The following is an 18,166-nucleotide window of genomic DNA, read 5'->3' as shown; positions in this document are numbered from 1 at the left end:
TTTTTTCTGTGTTGGCCCAGCACCAGCAATTTATTGGCTCCCTTTTAGAACATACCAGTAGATTAAGAGTTGGAGATATAAATAAGGATAAAGAATCAAGAAGCAGATCATAACAGATTATTTCCCCTTCATAGTTTAATTGGGTAATTTTTGTGCCAGAGGGCCAAGGAGACCTAAGCTTGAAGACTCCATATATTCCCAAGAAGAAAAGTAAAGCATATGACATTGAACTCACTGTTTCTTTTCTTCAGGTCCTGCCACTGGTCCCAATGCAACAAACAATTTCACAAAGCTTGCAGGGTTATCAAAGAGAGGAATCATCTCAGTTAGCCTCTTTTTAGCCACTATAACAAATTCAAAACTATAAAACTGTAGGAACTGATATCCATCAAATATTTTACTGACGGAATCCAAATCAAGATAGTTTATGTTATCTAAAAACACTTTATTACACCTCTCTAATAGAGGGTAATATCTATATTTAACATTTTGAAGAAATTGTACTATTCTTTTTGCAATGTCGACCTCAGGAGAACTCATGTTGTCAAAAAGAAGCTCTGTTTTATTCACTAATTGTTCTTGAAAATGTTGTGATATTAAAGAAGATATGTTGACCATCAAGACACACAAGGACCTGAAGAAGGAAAAAGACAAATTTTTACATTACTGAAGAAAACAACCAAAACTAAATCATTAGATGTGGAAAGAAATTGGCAAAAATGTTGTCGCGTACTATAAAATTTTTCATTTAAATATTAAAGGGAGTTGAATTCAGATCTCCCAGTAATCACTTTTAGAGAAAAAAAACATTCAAATTAATATTTTTTATGGAATATATAAAATACCTTGTTCTGTAGATAAAACTAAAACTACTTTGTTGGAAAATATTTTTACTCAGAAATCACTTTGGACCAACAGCTCATGAATGCTATCCTACAAGTCTCATTTTGTATTTGTGTGGTACTAGGGATTAGACCCAGGCCCTTGAGTATGTAAGTAAGTAAGTGCTCTACCACTGAGCTACATCCCTAGTCATTTTTTCTGTTTGTTTGTTTGTTTTGAGACAGGGTCTCAATGAGTTCCCCAGGCTGGCCTTGAACTTGTAATCCTCCTGCTTTAGCCTCCTGAGTAGCTAGGATTACAAGGTACAGTGTGACACTACTCTTGACTTCATTTTGTATTTTCAGAAGTTGACTTTTTGCTACTCTTTCCTGTGTATCTATGTAATTTATTAATAAACTCCTGGAAAATATTTCTTACTACTGAATGATTTGAATAATTTCATGTTTTTTAGCGTTTCAGGCTAGATTGTTATTAATATACAATCATAAGACAATACTAAAGAGGAAGGAGACTTTCAATATTTCTTCACATAACAAATACTTAAGGAGGGGGGGGCTAAGGATTTTGCTTAGTGGTAGAACACTTGCCTACGTGCACAGGGCCTTGAGTTTGACCCTTACCACTGTAAAATATAAATAAAAAATAAACAAACAAATACATAAGGAACATTAGTCACATGTCTAGGCACTATGGGACACATCAAGATTAATATATGGCATTTGCTTTCAACAGACTATTCTTACATAATATAAAAATCAGAAAAATACAAATACAAGGATATATTATAATGAATAAAGTATGCAAAATGAAAAAGACATTAAAAAAACTATTGGGGATGACAATTAGAAAACAGTCTATAAGAAAGACAAAAATCTAAAACTAAAACCATCTCAATCATTAGGAAAGTGGGGGCTGACTTCTTTTGTTTCCAATTTTCTTTAATCCTTTAAATCGAATCAATTAATATTGAAAAAAGCTCCTGCTATACATACTTTGGCTTCAGTTACAATGTTTAATATTAACAGTAATTAGCATTAATAATTAACCTAACATTGCCATTTAAATAAACCTCCTGAAATTTTTTTTTTCAAACATGTAAGAACAAATAGTTAAAAAAAAAATTAGACTCTATTCAGAAGCAGTACAATTCTCTAGAATCAGAAAGCCCAGGTTCAAATCTTGATCCCCCCATTTACTAGCTGAGAGACCTTGGGTCTCTTATTCTCTTACTTATCCTCATAAAGTCTTCATTTCTGATATAGCAAATGAAGGATGCCTGGGGATTAAATGAAACAGATACTTATATTCAAAATTTTTCCCTTCTTTCAGTTCTAGGTCACTGCTTTCATTTCAGATCCTTACTATAGCATTCAAAGCCATCCCTTATCTGTCCTAAATATCTTCCCGGTCTTCAACTAGCTTTGATTCTCTGTCCTCTTTCTAATTCCACTTCTTATTATACTGAAGACCATAACAGATATGACAGTAATATTATCAATGTATATTAACCCTACTCACCCAATAGTCATAATTTTTTACTGAGATTTCCATTACTGTTATGTTAAATTTTTTTCTTACAATTTCAGCATTTCATAACATCAGAGATAGCCTAACCAGAGCAGATACTTAGAAAGCCAGGCTCAAAATATACCTTCTACTAGCTTAATAAGATAGTTAAATTTCCACTTTTAGTGAATTTAGCACCATCATAGAATATACAGTCAATATACAAAGTCATTTGATGTATTTATATATGTTTTAAAAAAAAATTGGAAAGTGAAGTTCAAAAACAATTTCAGTAAAACATGTGATAATGGATCCCATCATTATGTACAACCACAATGCACCAATAAAAAATATAGAAAAAAAGAATAAATAAATAAAATTTTAAAAATTTCATCTCAAAACATAAATTATTTAGGAACAAATTAAACAAAAGATGTAAGACCTCTACACTAAAGAAGATATCTTTCCTAAATAAATAAAAAATCATGTGCTATACAGACATCAGAAGATTTTAATATGACAAATGTTTCTAAACTAATTTACAGATGTAATTCAATCTTTATCAAAATCAAAGCAGACATTTTTATAGAAAGTAACAGGTTAATTCTAACATTTATGAGGTAGGGCTAGGGTTGTGGCTCAGCAGTAGATCCTTCACACATCTCAACTTTACATATCTTATCTCTAACCCCCATGCAACACTGAAAAGTAGATGTTACCATTCTTATTAGATACATGAGGAGAAATTCTAAGAGGTCATGTAAATTAGCCTTATGTCACATAACTAACTGTTTACATCCAAAGCCCAGGATCTTTCTACTACAACAAAAGGCCCATAAATAAATTTACCTTAAGTCCTGTATGTTTTCCAAGTTCCTATTTACAATATCAGCTATTTTTCCCATTAGTGGACTGAAATACAAACGTTGATCTGCTAGGCAAGTGGAAAATGTAGATAGTACTTTAATATCAAACCTACTAAAGGAAATACATAAAGGAGATCATTAGTATTAACTTTTAATTAAAACAATGTAGTCATAAAATAAAAAAGCAACAAAAATACTAATATATTATTAAGTGAATTTTTCTAAAATACTGATTACTTATTATCATAAGAATAACAAATCATACAGCTAAAAGTGTGATATTCTAGAAAGATTTAAAAAGAAAAATCACTCAAAATTATTTAAATAACCTTTTTTTTTTTTTTTTTGAGATGACAATTTTCTTTTCTATTTTTTGGTACTGGGGATTAAACCCAGTGGCACTTAACCACTAAACCACATTTCCAGCCCTTTGTTGTATTCAATTTAGAGACAGGCCCTCATTGAGTTGCTTATGGCCTCACTAAATTGTTGAGTCTGGCTTTGAACTTGAGATCCTCCAGCCTCAGCCTCCCGAGCTGCTGGAATTATAGCATGCACAACTACACCTGGCTGAGTTGACAATTTTAACGCAAGTTTGCCTATTAACAAATAACTACTAATACAACAGTTCTGTTTAAAAACTTCATATTTTGACTATAGGAAAAATGACCCAAATTCTTCATCAAATAAATGGTATGACAAAAGCAAAAAAGAATGTCATAAATTTCTATTTTTGTTTTTATTTTTGCAGTGATGGGGCCTTGTGAATGCATGGCAAATGTTCTACAACTGAAGTACATCCTCAGCCCCTAGATTTAAATATTTTGAATTTACTAAAAGATAACAAAAGAAAATTCACAGCAGCACAATATGCAAGAGCAAAAACAGCAAACAATCTAAACGTTCATGAAGAAAGCACAATGGGTAAATCACACATGCCCATAGAATACTACACAATAGCAATAAATAGATTGCTGAACCATACAACATCACAGATGAATCCTTAAAACATACTGAGCCAATTAAATAAAAGGGTACATACCATAGAATTTCATTTCTATAAAAACAAAACTGATGTTTGATGTTAGAAGTCAAAATCCTTTTGGGGTAGGACGGTGATACTAAAAGAACATAAAGGGAACTTCTGGGGAACTGTTCATGTTTCTTGATCTTTATGTTATTACACAGAAGAGACAGATATATGCACATTAATCATGCTGTATGTTTACCATTTGTGTAATTTTATACAATATTCTCCAATAAAAGCTTTACTTGGAAAAAGAGAAAAACTTAACACAGTGTAAACCTTATTTAGAGAGTCACAAGTGGCCAAAAGATGGATCTTCATAGGCCAATCAAGGAAATTTGAACACAGATCAGGTATTAATACCTGAAAAGGAATATTTTTAAAATATTTTTAAAAATATTTTGGGTATGTATTTTTAGAGTTTATTTTTCTTTTTTGTTAATTTGTTTTTAGTTGTAGATGGACACAATATCTTTATTTTATTTATTTTTATGTGGTGCTAAGGATCGAATCCAGTGTCTCACATGTTCTAAGCAAGTGCTCTACCACTGAGCTACAACCACAGCCCTAGAGTCTATATTTCTAAGAGACATGTATTTATAGATGAAATAACATTACTAATGAAAACATACTGAAAGCTGAATGCAGTAGCACACACCAATTCCAGCAATTTGAGAGGCTGAGGCAGGAGAACTGGAAGTTTGAGGACAGCCTTAGCAATTTAGCAAGATTCTATCTCAAAATTGAAAAAAAAAAAAAAACAGAATTTAAGGGCTAGGGATATAGTTCAGTGGTACAGCACCCCTGGGTTCAATCCCCAGCACCCCAAAAACAAAACAAAAGGTATACTGAAGGGTGGGGAGAGAGCAGGAGGTGATATAGATAAGATAATTTCTGAAGCTAAATAATGGGTACATGAGAGTTCATTATATTAGCCTCCAGTTTTGTAAATGTTTAAGTCATTCAAAAAAACTTTACACCAAAAATTCAAATAACTCAATAAATAGGAAAATGAATTAAACAGACACTTCTCAAAAGAAGAAATGTAAATAGCTATCAAATACATGAAGAAATGTTTAACATCAATAGCCATTTGGGAAATGCAAATCAAAACTACACTGAGATTTTATCTCATACCAGTAAGAATGACAGTCATCAAGAATACAGATAATAGGCATCAAAATAGGAAAAGAAGAACTTAAATTATCACTATTTGCAGATGACATGATTCTATACCTAGCAGACCCAAAAGGCTCTACAAAGAAACTATTAGAGCTAATAAATGAATTCAGCAAAGTGGCAGGATATAAAATCAACACGCATAAATCAAAGGCATTCCTGTATATCAGCGACAAATCCTCTGAAATGGAAATGAGGACAACCACTCCATTCACAATATCTTCAAAAAAAATAAAATACTTGGGAATCAACCTAACAAAAGAGGTGAAAGACTTATACAATGAAAACTACAGAACCCTAAAGAGAGAAATAGAAGAAGATCTTAGAAGATGGAAAAATATACCCTGTTCATGGATAGGCAGAACTAACATCATCAAAATGGCGATATTACCAAAAGTTCTCTATAGGTTTAATGCAATGCCAATCAAAATCCCAACGGCATTTCTTGTAGAAATAGAGAAAGCAATCATGAAATTCATATGGAAAAATAAAAGACCCAGAATAGCAAAAACAATGCTAAGCAGGAAGTGTGAATCAGGCGGTATAGCGATACCAGACTTCAAACTATACTACAGAGCAATAGTAACAAAAACAGCATGGTACTGGTACCAAAACAGGCGGGTGGACCAATGGTACAGAATAGAGGACACAGAAACCAATCCACAAAACTACAACTATCTTATATTTGATAAAGGGGCTAAAAGCATGCAATGGAGGAAGGATAGCATCTTCAACAAATGGTGCTGGGAAAACTGGAAATCCATATGCAACAAAATGAAACTGAATCCCTTTCTCTCGCCATGCACAAAAGTTAATTCAAAATGGATCAAGGAGCTTGATATCAAATCAGAGACACGCCGTCTGATAGAAGAAAAAGTTGGCTACGATCTACAGTCGGTGGGGTCGGGCTCCAAATTCCTCAATAGGACACCCATAGCACAAAAGTTAATAACTAGAATCAACAAATGGGACTTACTCAAACTAAAAAGTTTTTTCTCAGCAAAAGATACAATAAGAGAGGTAAATAGAGAGCCTACATCCTGGGAACAAATCTTTACTCCTCACACTTCAGATAGAGCCCTAATATCCAGAGTATACAAAGAACTCAAAAAATCAGACAATAAGAGAACAAACAACCCAATCAACAAATGGGCCAAGGACCTGAACAGACACTTCTCAGAGGAGGACATACAATCAATCAACAAGTACATGAAAAAATGCTCACCATCTCTAGCAGTCAGAGAAATGCAAATCAAAACCACCCTAAGATACCATCTCACTCCAGTTAGATTGGCAGCCATTATGCAGTCAAACAACAACAAGTGCTGGCGAGGATGTGGGGAAAAGGGTACACTTGTACATTGCTGGTGGGACTGCAAATTGGTGCAGCCAATTTGGAAAGCAGTATGGAGATTTCTTGGAAAGCTGGGAATGGAGCCACCATTTGACCCAGCTATTCCCCTTCTCGGTCTATTCCCTAAAGACCTAAAAAGAGCATGCTACAGGGACACTGCTACATCGATGTTCATAGCAGCACAATTCACAATAGCTAGACTGTGGAACCAACCTAGATGCCCTTCAATGGATGAATGGATAAAAAAAATGTGGCATTTATACACAATGGAGTATTACTCTGCATTAAAAAATGACAAAATCATAGAATTTACAGGGAAATGGATGGCATTAGAGCAGATTATGCTAAGTGAAGCTAGCCAATCCCTAAAAAACAAATGCCAAATGTCTTCTTTGATATAAGGAGAGTAACTAAGAACAGAGTAGGGTCGAAGAGCATGAGAAGAAGATTAACATTAAACAGGGATGAGAGGTGGGAGGGAAAGGGAGAGAGAAGGGAAAATGCATGGAAATGGAAGGAGACCCTCAGAGTTATACAAAAGTACATACAAGAGGAAGTGAGGGGAAGGGGAAAAATAATACAAGGGGGACAAACGAATGTCAGTAGAGGGGGCAGAGAGAGAAGAGGGGAGGGGAGGGGAGGGGAGGGGGGATAGTAGAGGATAGGAAAGGCAGCAGAATACAACAGACACTAGTATGGCAATATGTAAATCAATGGATGTGTAACTGATGTGATTCTGCAATCTGTATATGGGGTAAAAATGGGAGCTCATAACCCACTTGAATCAAATTGTGAAATATGATATATCAAGAACTATGTAATGTTTTGAACAGCCAACAATAAACAATTAAAAAAAAAAAAAGAATACAGATAATAATAAGTGCTGGAGAGGATACAGACAAAAGGAATACAATTACACTGTTGGTGGGACTGTAAATTAGTACAACCACTGGTAGAAATCAGTATGGAGGGTCCTCAAAAGACTAGGCATGGAACCACCATTTGACCAAACTATATCATGCCTCAGTATTTATCTTGAATAATTCAAGTCATCTTAATACAGTGATACATACATGTACACCCATGTTTATAGCAACACAATTCTCAATAGGCAAAACTATGCAACCATCCTAGGTATCCATCAGTGGATGAATAGATAAAGAAAATGTGGTATATATACACAATGGAATTTTATTCAGTCATAAATAAAAATGAAATCATATAATTTGCAGGAAAATGGATAGAAATAAAGACCATCATGTTAAGCAAAATAAGTCAAACTCAGAAGGTCAAGAGTCATCTGGTTTCTTTCATATGCAATAGTTAAGAGAAGCAAAAGGGAAAAAAAGGTAAAGGTGGATCACCTAAAAATCAAAGGGAGATCAACAGAGGAAAGGGACTAAAGAATGGGAGCAGGAAGGTGCTGAGGAATGATATTGGCCAAATTATACTGTTATATTGTGTGCATGTACAAATATATAACAGCAAAACCCATCATTATGTACAACTAGAATGCACCAATTTTTTAAAAAGTGAATAAATAAATCATCCATAATAGTTTTTATTTTTTCCACTTCTGGCTTTAAATATGTTAAGTGTCCTTGCCATGATCTATCATACAGTGCTAAACCAGAATAATCTATCCCATTTGAATTATTACATATTGTATTTATAAAATACAAATCCATAGATATTTTAGCCAGATCACTGATTAATAGCTATTATTACAACAAAAAATTAATATGTGAAAAATTCAGAAATTATATTTATTCTATAACTCTATTAGAAGTTCTGTAGACATAAATTAGGGTTTTAAATTTTTATAACTTGATATTATAAAAAATATACTTTGCAAAGCACAGTGGCACACGCCTATAGTCTAGTTACTGGAAGGCTGAGGCAATAGACTCATTTACCCAGGAGTCTAAGGTCAACCTAGGCAATATAGCAAGACCTCATCTCAATATACTTACACACACACATATATACACACACACACGATACAAACAGAAACATGATAAAAACAGAAAGAAAGAACCACCATATAAAACAAAGCATTATCTTCTGAGTTATTTTGAAGTGAAAATACATTAAAATGTAAAGTCTGATTTACTGGGAAGTATAATGATACATTTGTAATTTAATTGTTTCATAAATAGTAAAACCAAAAAATCTATTTTACAATTGATTTCAAGCTATATAATTCATATAACACCTACTGCTGTTTTAAAGAGGAATAAAAAGGCTTTGACCTAGCACCAACAATGACCAAATTTAACCCAAAACAAATAATAAGTATACATTTCTTATTGTTTGCAAAAAGAATTAAGATTATTCTGTTTACCTTAGATAAAAGATAGTTATGGTAGAAAGCAAGCAAGAATGGAGAAATGGAATGGGTAAGATGACAACCAGGGTTAAATAATGAAGTTAACTAAAACTACAACTTCATAGATGGATGCAGAATTTCTAAATCAAGAGAACCCTTCTGAACCTCTTTAATCCAGCTTGTATAATAAAGACCTAAAGCATTTGGCAATATAAATAACAACTGTAAAAATTTAAGCTTTGAGAAGCAATATACCAAAAAACAAAAATATGAGAATGCTCACTCCTCTCTGTCAAAAAATAGTCTATTTCTCCTTTATCTTGGTCAAATTTGTACCTTTCTATTTGGTTTAGAGGTAGGGCTGCGCTGCAGTTTTTAAAACCTTCTTGTCTGGGGCTGGGATTGTAGCTCAGCGGTAGAGCACTCGCACATGCGAGGCCCTGGGTTTGATCCTCAGCACCACATTAAAAAAATAAATAAAGGTATTGTGTCCAACTACATCTAAAAAATAAATATTAAAAAAAAAAAAAAACTCTTATCTGTTCCCACATTTTTTCTCTTTCCTCACTGTCATATGTCCTATTTTACTAACAATGGCCTTTAGCCATCCAAAATTCCTAGGTTAAAAAATTCAAAGTTTTCAGAAATAGCTGAAGCTTTCCTAATATGAGATCTGTTATGATCTCAGTTCTTTTATACATGGAGAACTTTCCACATATTCTTACAGAACAGACATCTCAACAAGAATATCCTGAACATATCTCTTGTTTTTCTAGATTATATCAATTATGGCAAAATGATAAAAATATACCCATGTATACTATAGAAAATAGGTCTCAATCAATATTGTCCAGAGCAATGGACTTATTTTCTTCAAAAAGCTTCTAAGTTACCTGTAAGTTCTAGTCACTGTCTGTACATAAAAATGGAGTGAAAGGCTGGGCATGGTGGCATGCCTATAATTCCAGCAACTCAGGAGGCTGAGGCAGAAAGATCACAAGTGTGAGGCCAACCTGAGCAACTAAAAGAGACCCTCAGCAACTTAGTGAGACCCTGTCTCAAAATAAAAAATATAAAGGATTGGAGATGTTGCTCAGTGGTAAAGTTCCCCTACGTTTAATTTCCAGAACAACAATGAAAAAAATGAAGTGAAAGACAAGTAACTAAACAGGCTACATGGCCTTCCATTCAATAAACTGATCTTCTTTATTCTCCTTTTATAGCTCTTGTACTTCTAGGTTCTAATTGACAAATCAAAAAATCTTTTCTTTCTGAAGCAGAACTCTGGTAGATAAGAGTCAAAGCAGCTAGTCCAGTATGTAGCTATGACTCTACCCTATTTATACTTTGACTAATTATATATATGTGGAAAAGCACACTCACTATTCTGGGCTATTAGTTAAAAAGGGAACATCTGAAATACTTTCTTGCTCTATTAAATAACAAAAACACATTACACAATCAAAAACCCTGAAACTAAATTGAATTTAAATACATTAATTTCCATAAAAGCTTGACAGGTAGGTGGCAGCTCTCCATTTTTTTTCCTACAGGATTTCACTGTGCTAACCCTGAAAATGATAACCCTAACTTTAAAAGATGAACCCAGATACTTGCCTTTCCATCCTTTTCCATGCTTCTGTAACTAGTGCTTGAATTAATGGATCATGGACCTTAACAGCGAACCTCAATTAAAACAGGAGAAAATAATTTTACACACACACATATTTTTAAATCATTAAAAACACATGCAGTAAGAACCTCGGGTTACTTTGCTTTTACATAGGCATTTCTTATTTCTACTCTATTCCCATTTCAGTGTTCTGATTTCTTGGTTCAGTCCAATAAATAAGCATCTTTACTTTATTTCATGACCTCATCCTCTTTATCCACTCATTTCAAAATCCTCCACTGAACAATGTTCAATGCTTTGTTTTACACCAAAAGGACATATAAAATGTATTACTTTGTTCTGATTATAAAAATATCTTATAGGAGAAAATATGTAAAGACACAAAAATGCTAATAGTCACCAATCACCTTAATCTTTAAAATTGTGTTCCCTTCATATATATCAGAGAAAAAGAATATTGTAACCTGAAAATAAAATTATTCTTTTTTTTTTAATCTAATTCTGATTTTCAAAATAAAAATAAAACAAATAAATAAAAATGGCATGCTGGGCATAGTGGCACATGCCTGTAATCCCAGTGGTCCAGGAGGCTGAGGCAGGAGCATCATGAGTTCAAAGCCAGCCTCAGCAACTTAGTGAGGCCCTAGGCAACTCAGTGAAAAAAAAAAAAAAAAAAGCCTAGGGATGTGGCTAAGTGGTTAAGTGCCCAAGTTCAAACCCAGGTAACAAAAATAACAACAAAACTGCAATACCTGTGTAATGCTGAATCTATAGCTACCTAACCAGGAAAGGGCAGATTATCATAAAAGGACTAATGTTTAATTTTGGTGTTTTTACCCCTTGTCCCTGGGTTCCTTTATTGAGGGAATCCAGTTCTCCTGAAGACTGAATTTCCTTACAATGTAAAATGTATCTTTCTCTCCCACTTTCTCAGAGCCCCACCCACTCACCCTCCCACCCCACCCTTATCCCCAACTCCACAGTAGTGGGAATTTAACCCAGGGACACTCTATCACTGAGCTACATCCCCAGTCCACCCACCCCTCTTATTTTCAATTTTTTTGAGAAGGTATTGATAAATTGCTGAGGCTGACCTTGAACTTATTATCCTCCTGCCTAAGTCACTGGAATTACAAGCATGTGCCACCATGCCTAGCTAAAATTTCTTTTCTTGAAATTTAACTTTGCCAGACATGGTGGCACATACCATCAGCAACTAGGGAGACAGAGACAGGAGGATCAAAAGTTTCCAGATCAGACTGGATAACTTAGCAAGACTGTGTCTCAAATAAGTAAATAAATAAATAAATAGGGCTGGAGATGTAGCTATATTTCCTTTGACATCAAGGAAGACTTTTTTGTATGTAATAAGCCAGTCAAAGAATATAATTTGTGAAACATTGTTATCAAATATAAATGAGTCCAGAAAATAATTCTATTTTCTTTCTTTCTTCCTTTTCTTTTCTTTTTTGAAGAACTGCAACTGGAAAACAATTTATTGTACCAATAGCCCTTAAAAAATATATCTGACATCAGTTTAATTACAGGCTAAGAGATTGCAAATAGATCAATAAAACACAATTTGTTAATTGCTGATTTGTTATTAGGCATTAATCTGAAATATAATAATTCACCTATCTTCATTATCTTTAGCCAATCACATTGCCACAAAATTCCACAATAATCCAAAGTTAATCATCTCTACTGTCATGATTGAATATATTCTACTTTTTAAAACTGCAATACTACTAATAGTGTTAAATATCCTCCAAACATCTTTAAAATATAACATTATCAGGAAAACTACCCTCTTGAAGAAATTAAACACATTTTCATCTTTAAAAGATTTTTTAAAAATTAAAATATAAATAACGATTTCCATAAAAGTAACTTACTGTTGTGTGATGTATAACACATTCACCAGAGTATCATCATTCATTAATTTGATTTTATTTGTAGTCAAATTATGCAGAGTAAGAAATTGGGGATGATCTCCTACATACTCAACATTTTTTAACAAGCTGGTCTTCTGCTTTTGAAGTTGCCAAAGATTATTAAATGCACATTCAACTTGCTTTTCTGAAAGTGTCTCTTTGTTTCTTTCTATAAGATCAAATATTTGCTCTTGATCTGTACACTTATTCATCTGAATAATTAAGGGTTCACAACTGAAGGATCGAAACTGAAACTCTCTCCAGGAGAATGCACAAAGAGTTCTCAGACGAAACATATTTATATAAAGGATGAGTCTAGAAAAAAGATATCTTTCCATTTACATCACAAATTCTCTTCAGTAAAGAAAGCCATCTGCAACTAGTACTCAAGCTAAATGTGCTGTTATAAAAAATAACTAGCTTGCTTTCATGTATTCTGTTTCCATTATGAGGATTCTAAATCCATTCCAATATGCAGCTTCTGTAAAAGAATTGGTTAGCATGATTAGTCATATCTTATTAATACTGAGTTAATTCCAAAATTCAAAATAATAAATTTTTTTCTGCATTAACTAGAGACTTTGATCTTAGTCTAAATCAGATAGTAGGATTTGTTCCAAATCTAAATAGCTAGCCAGGAAAAAGAGCTTCTTTCTGTATTCCTTTAAAAAATGTTTAAGTCTGATATTGCCTAAAGTTTTCAAATTTGACCACAAAAGCAGAAGGGGGAAAAAACTCAAAACTGCTTTTTTTTTCCTCCTGTGGTGGGGATCAAACCCAGGCCCTTGTACATGTTAGTTACATGCTCTACCACTGAGCTACAACCCTAGTACTTTTAAATTTTACTTTGAGACAGTCTGGCTAAATTGCCCAGGCTAGGCTGGAACTTCAGATCTTTCTGCTTCAGCCTCCTCAATAGCTATCATTATAGGAATGCAATCCCACACCTTGCCTTCAAGGTAATTTCATGCTCCTTTCTTCTCATTCCCTAAAAGAACTCAAACAATTTGATCATTATTGTTCTTAGTTAGGTTTTAACCAATAAATGAGATGTTCACAGCACTAATGAGGAAATATTTAAAAGTCAAAATGTGTTTCAAGACCTGTAGGATCAATATAATAACCAAAGATTTTTCTGAAAAGAAAATTTGTCTAACAAATATATCATAAATTTAGTAATGTTTATATGTTATATTTATTCTTGAGAAGCAATAGTTAGAAAAGCTGGGACTAAAATCATATCATCTAATACATGTGCAACAGTTACAAAGAACTTTTAAAATATATCCTAATTAATTTCACTCAATTGACTATCAGTGAAGAGGAAGGGGGATCAAGGGAAAGTACAACAACAAATATGCCACAAAGAAATCCACCATTCTGTACAATGAACATGCACTAAAAAAAAAAAAAAAAAAAAGATTGGGGGAGGGATAATCCTATCACATCCTCCTATCACCGGAAGTCTTGCCATCTTTGTTCTGTCATAAATGTCTATGAAAATGTAACAGGAGCCTGATGTGGTGGCAAATGCCTGTAATCCCAGCAGCTTCAGAGGTTGAGGCAAAAGGATGAAACTTCAAGGCCAGTCTTGGCAATTCAGTGAGATCCTGTCTCAAAATAAAAACCAAAAAGGGCTGGGGAAGGGCTAGGGCTGTAGCTCAGTGGCAGAGCACTTGCCTAGTATGTGTGAAGCACTGGGTTTGATCCTCAGCACCACATTAAAAAAAAAAAAGAAAGAAAGAAATTAAAGGTATGCTGTCCATCTACAACTATAAAAAAATTTTTTTAAAACAAAAAGAAGCTGGGATGTAGATCAGGGTAGGGTACCCCTGGGTTCAATCCCCAGTATGGTGAAATTTAACTAATTAATAAGCATGAGTTATATACTGTTACTTTAGTCTCATTGGCCACTTAAGGCAAGGTTTCTAGAACTGAATTGAATTTTTTAAAATTCTCTCAACCTTCCAGGAAGATATTATCAATTCCATTTACACATAAAGTAAACCCAAAAAAGTCTTAAACCAAACATGGTAAAGAATATCCATTATCCCAGCTAAGACAGGAGGATGGCAAGTTTGAGGCCAGCTTTGGCAATTCAGCAAGGCACTGTCTCAAAATTTTAACAGGCTGGGGATGTAGCCCAGTGGTAGAACACTTGTTTAGCACACTGGACACCCCTGGTTCAATCCCCAGTACTGAAATAAAGAAAGGGGGTGGGGAGGAAGAGAGGGAGGAGAAATTGTAAACAAAACAAATCACTTTAGTACTAGTGCAGATGGGATTACATTTGAGCCTCATTACATGAACAAACGTGCGTGACTAAAAGTATGCTTCAGACCCCTCTCTGGCTATGTCAAGCTGTCTGTTCCCAAGAAAAAACGATGCCACAGTACCGCCTATTTTTGATTTTGTGTTCAGTAAAACATGCCAAGGGCCACCTCCAAAAAAAGAAAAAAAAATTTTTTGCTCAAAGCAAAGGTATCCTCGAAATACTAACTTAACCACCCATAACTGAAAAGTGGAGGCTATTCAGAATTTAAAAGTCCCGCGTCCCCATCTCTACCCCAGCTAAGTGACCTTGGAGAAGTCGCTTAATTAAAGGAGGGGCCTTGGGACTGTGAGAGGCAGGTACGATTTAACAGGCACAGTGCAGGGTGCACAGGGTCAAGATATCCTCTGTGCGGGCATGCAGAGAGAACTGAACAAGAGCGAACGCGGTCTCCATCATCCAGGTTAGAAATGGTTCAGCCGGTCCCAATCCTCCGCACTTTGGAGAACCCAACACTCGCAAGGAGGCCGCCTCAGATTCTCAGACGAACCCTACGCAAAAACGTGCTGGGTGGGAAAAGAAATACCGACGCTGCTACCAGGCCCTGACTTGCCGGCAAATTCTTCCCTCAACGCCCGCCAACTTTTCTACAGGATCCTGGCGGGTTACGTAGCTTAGAAGTCTGGGTTGTCCCTCGTCCCCAGCAAAAAACACAACAGGCTCAGTTCTCCAGCTCACCCCTCTTGTCCCAGAGTTTTTAGCCTTTCCTTGAGAAATACTGTCTTCCCCCGGTATGGTCGGTCCCCAAGCCGAAGAAAAATTCCGCGTAGACTGCGTGCACAGCGGAAGACACGCACTACACATCCCAGAGGTCTGCGCGGAGCGGCTGGTGGAATGCACGTCTCCGGCTCCTCTGGGGGAATTCTGGGCTTTGTAGTTCTGTATTGGGAGAGGCTCGGGGCTGCGCGTCAGCGACTACTGAAGAAGGTAATGACACAAACGCTTACTTAGGTCAGTGTCTCTATTATTGAGGTTTATTTCCCCGAGTACGTGGAACATGGATATTTTTGTAATGCACACTAACAATTATATTTTAAAAAATGAAACGAGAAAATATAAGCACAGAAAATACCTATACAGATTTTTCTTATAATTTTTCAGGGTATTATATATGAAATAACTGTGAAGCTGCTATAGAAGTATCAAAACTCCTACTCTCGATTTCTGGACTTACGTATTTCTGTACCTATGTCATGGACAGGTGCTAATTTTCAGGCGATGCTTTTCTTAACAGCTTTCTTAGATATGTATTTTGCACACCATACGATTCACCCATTGAAAGTGTAAAATTCAATGGCTTTTAGTATATTCACAGAGTGGTGGAACCATCACTATAATCAATTTTAGAACATTTCTTAACTCGAGAAAGAAACTCAGATTGGCAGGTTCCCCACATCTTCCCACTCTAATTCACCCCCAAATACCCTAGACAATGGGACTAGTTTCAGACCACATTTTGAGTAGCTCTGATTTAGGTTGTTTGAAGTTACATCAACTGATAATAGAGTTGAGATTAAGGTTGACTTGAATGCACACAATAAAGGGATGTTAGAACAAATATGAAAAAAATATTTTTTGAGCAGCATCACGAATATTAAAACTCTCCATTCATAGTCCATAAGGGGTTCTGGTAGTGTAGCTCAGTGGTAAAGAACTTGCCTGGCATGCTAGAGGACCAAGTTCAATCTTCAGTATCAAAGGGGAAAAAAAAATAAAACAATTACCAAAAAAAAAAAAAAAAACTAATACCAAATTGTACCATTTATAAGGACTCTATAGCTGTCAAATTCATAGGAACAATAAGTGGAATGGTGGTTGTCAGGGCCTAAGGAAGGGGAATAATGAAGAGTTATTTAATGAGTTGCAATTTTATAACATGAAAAGAGGTCTGGACATTTATTGCATAACAAGGTGAATGTACTAGACTCTACTGAATGGTACCCTTAAAAAGGGCTAAGTTGATAAATTTTGTTATACACATTTTATTACAGTATTATGTATGTATGTACGTATGTATGTATGTATTGCAATGTTAGGGCTTCTGCATGCTAGGCAAGCTATCTACACTGAACTTTACATTCCATCATCATCGCCATCCTTCCTCTCTTCTTTTTTTTTGGGGGGGGGAGAGGAGCATTTACTGGGGATTGAACTCAGGGACACTTAACCACTGAGAAACATCACCAGCCCTTTTTTATTTTTTATTTTAAGACAGGGTCTGACTAAGTTGCTTGAGGCCTCACTAAGTTGCTGAGGCTGACCTTGAACTTAAACTCCTTCTGCCTCAGATTCCTGAGCCACAGAAATTTCACCGGTGCTCCACAGTGCCTGGCTCCTTCTTCTTCTAAGACTAACATAGTTTTACTATGTTGTCCAGGCTGGCTTCAAATGATCCTTCCACTTTAGCCTCCTGAGTAGCTGGGACTGAGCTAGGATAGAAAAAAAATTTTTTAAATAGTTAGAAGGAGAAAAAAGGAAGAAAAAGACGACTACAACTTGAATCTGAAAGTCTTGTGCTAAAGTTTCACACATACTTTCGCTCCCCAAGCCAGTATTCCTCTCCGTCAACTTTCTGGGATATCTACAGATCTTCACTCACAACCTTATAGTTGCTGAAAACCCACACACTTATGAAAATTTCCCTGTGCAATGAACTTTGAGAATAAATTAAGCAAAAGGAGATAACAATATTTTAAGAAATGTATACTACAGGGTGCATTCCAAACATTATCTATTGATCAGATAATGGAGACATCAAGAACAGCCAGACCACCATGAACCATTTTGTGAACACCAGATTGAAATCATCCCACATACCTTCTCATGCCTACCTTTAAGAAAGTCTTCTTGAAAAGAAGAGCTAAGACCTCAAAAGTACTGATTTTCACTCTCAAATGAGCCTACCTTAGCCAGGTGCAGCAGCACATGCCTGTAATCCCAGTGGCTCAGGAGGCTGAGGCAGGAGGATCACAAATTCAAAATCAGCCTCAGCAACTTAGTGAGTCCCTAAGCAATTTAATGAGACCCTGTCTAAAAATAAAAAATAAATAAAGGTCTGGGGTTGTAGTTCAACAGTAGAGTATTTGCCTAGCATGTGTGAGGCATTGGGTTTGACTCTCAGTACCACACAGAAATAAAATAAAATAAAGGTATTGTGTGCATT

At 35.1% G+C, this 18,166-nt stretch overlaps 1 protein-coding gene across 13 annotated transcripts in view; it reads right to left on the bottom strand.

Annotated features, from left to right (window-relative positions):
- Positions 1-15,788, bottom strand: part of Fastkd1 (FAST kinase domains 1) — a 58,885-nt gene extending 43,097 nt beyond the window's left edge. For 9 of the 13 annotated variants that reach the window (XR_011709108.1, XR_011709110.1, XR_011709109.1 and 6 more), the window contains exons 1-5: positions 15,682-15,788; positions 12,633-13,152; positions 10,722-10,790; positions 3,199-3,327; positions 236-634 (exon numbers count right to left, since the gene is read on the bottom strand). Coding sequence is in view for 9 of the 13 variants with exons in the window: in XM_071619107.1 (XP_071475208.1) it covers positions 236-634; positions 3,199-3,327; positions 10,722-10,790; positions 12,633-13,009 (974 nt within the window). In the remaining 4 variants the exon portion in view is untranslated. Of the gene's footprint in view, positions 1-235; positions 635-3,198; positions 3,328-4,257; positions 4,430-10,721; positions 10,791-12,632; positions 13,153-15,681 lie in introns of those variants that run through there. The other 4 variants (XM_027946174.2, XM_071619111.1, XM_071619112.1 and 1 more) reach the window with 4 other exon arrangements.
- Between the last annotated feature and the right edge of the window lie 2,378 nt (positions 15,789-18,166).

This window comes from Marmota flaviventris, chromosome 11 (genome assembly GCF_047511675.1).
Source record: "Marmota flaviventris isolate mMarFla1 chromosome 11, mMarFla1.hap1, whole genome shotgun sequence".
NCBI classification, from domain to species: Eukaryota; Metazoa; Chordata; class Mammalia; order Rodentia; family Sciuridae; genus Marmota; species Marmota flaviventris.
This window is presented reverse-complemented; position numbering and strand designations above follow the sequence as displayed.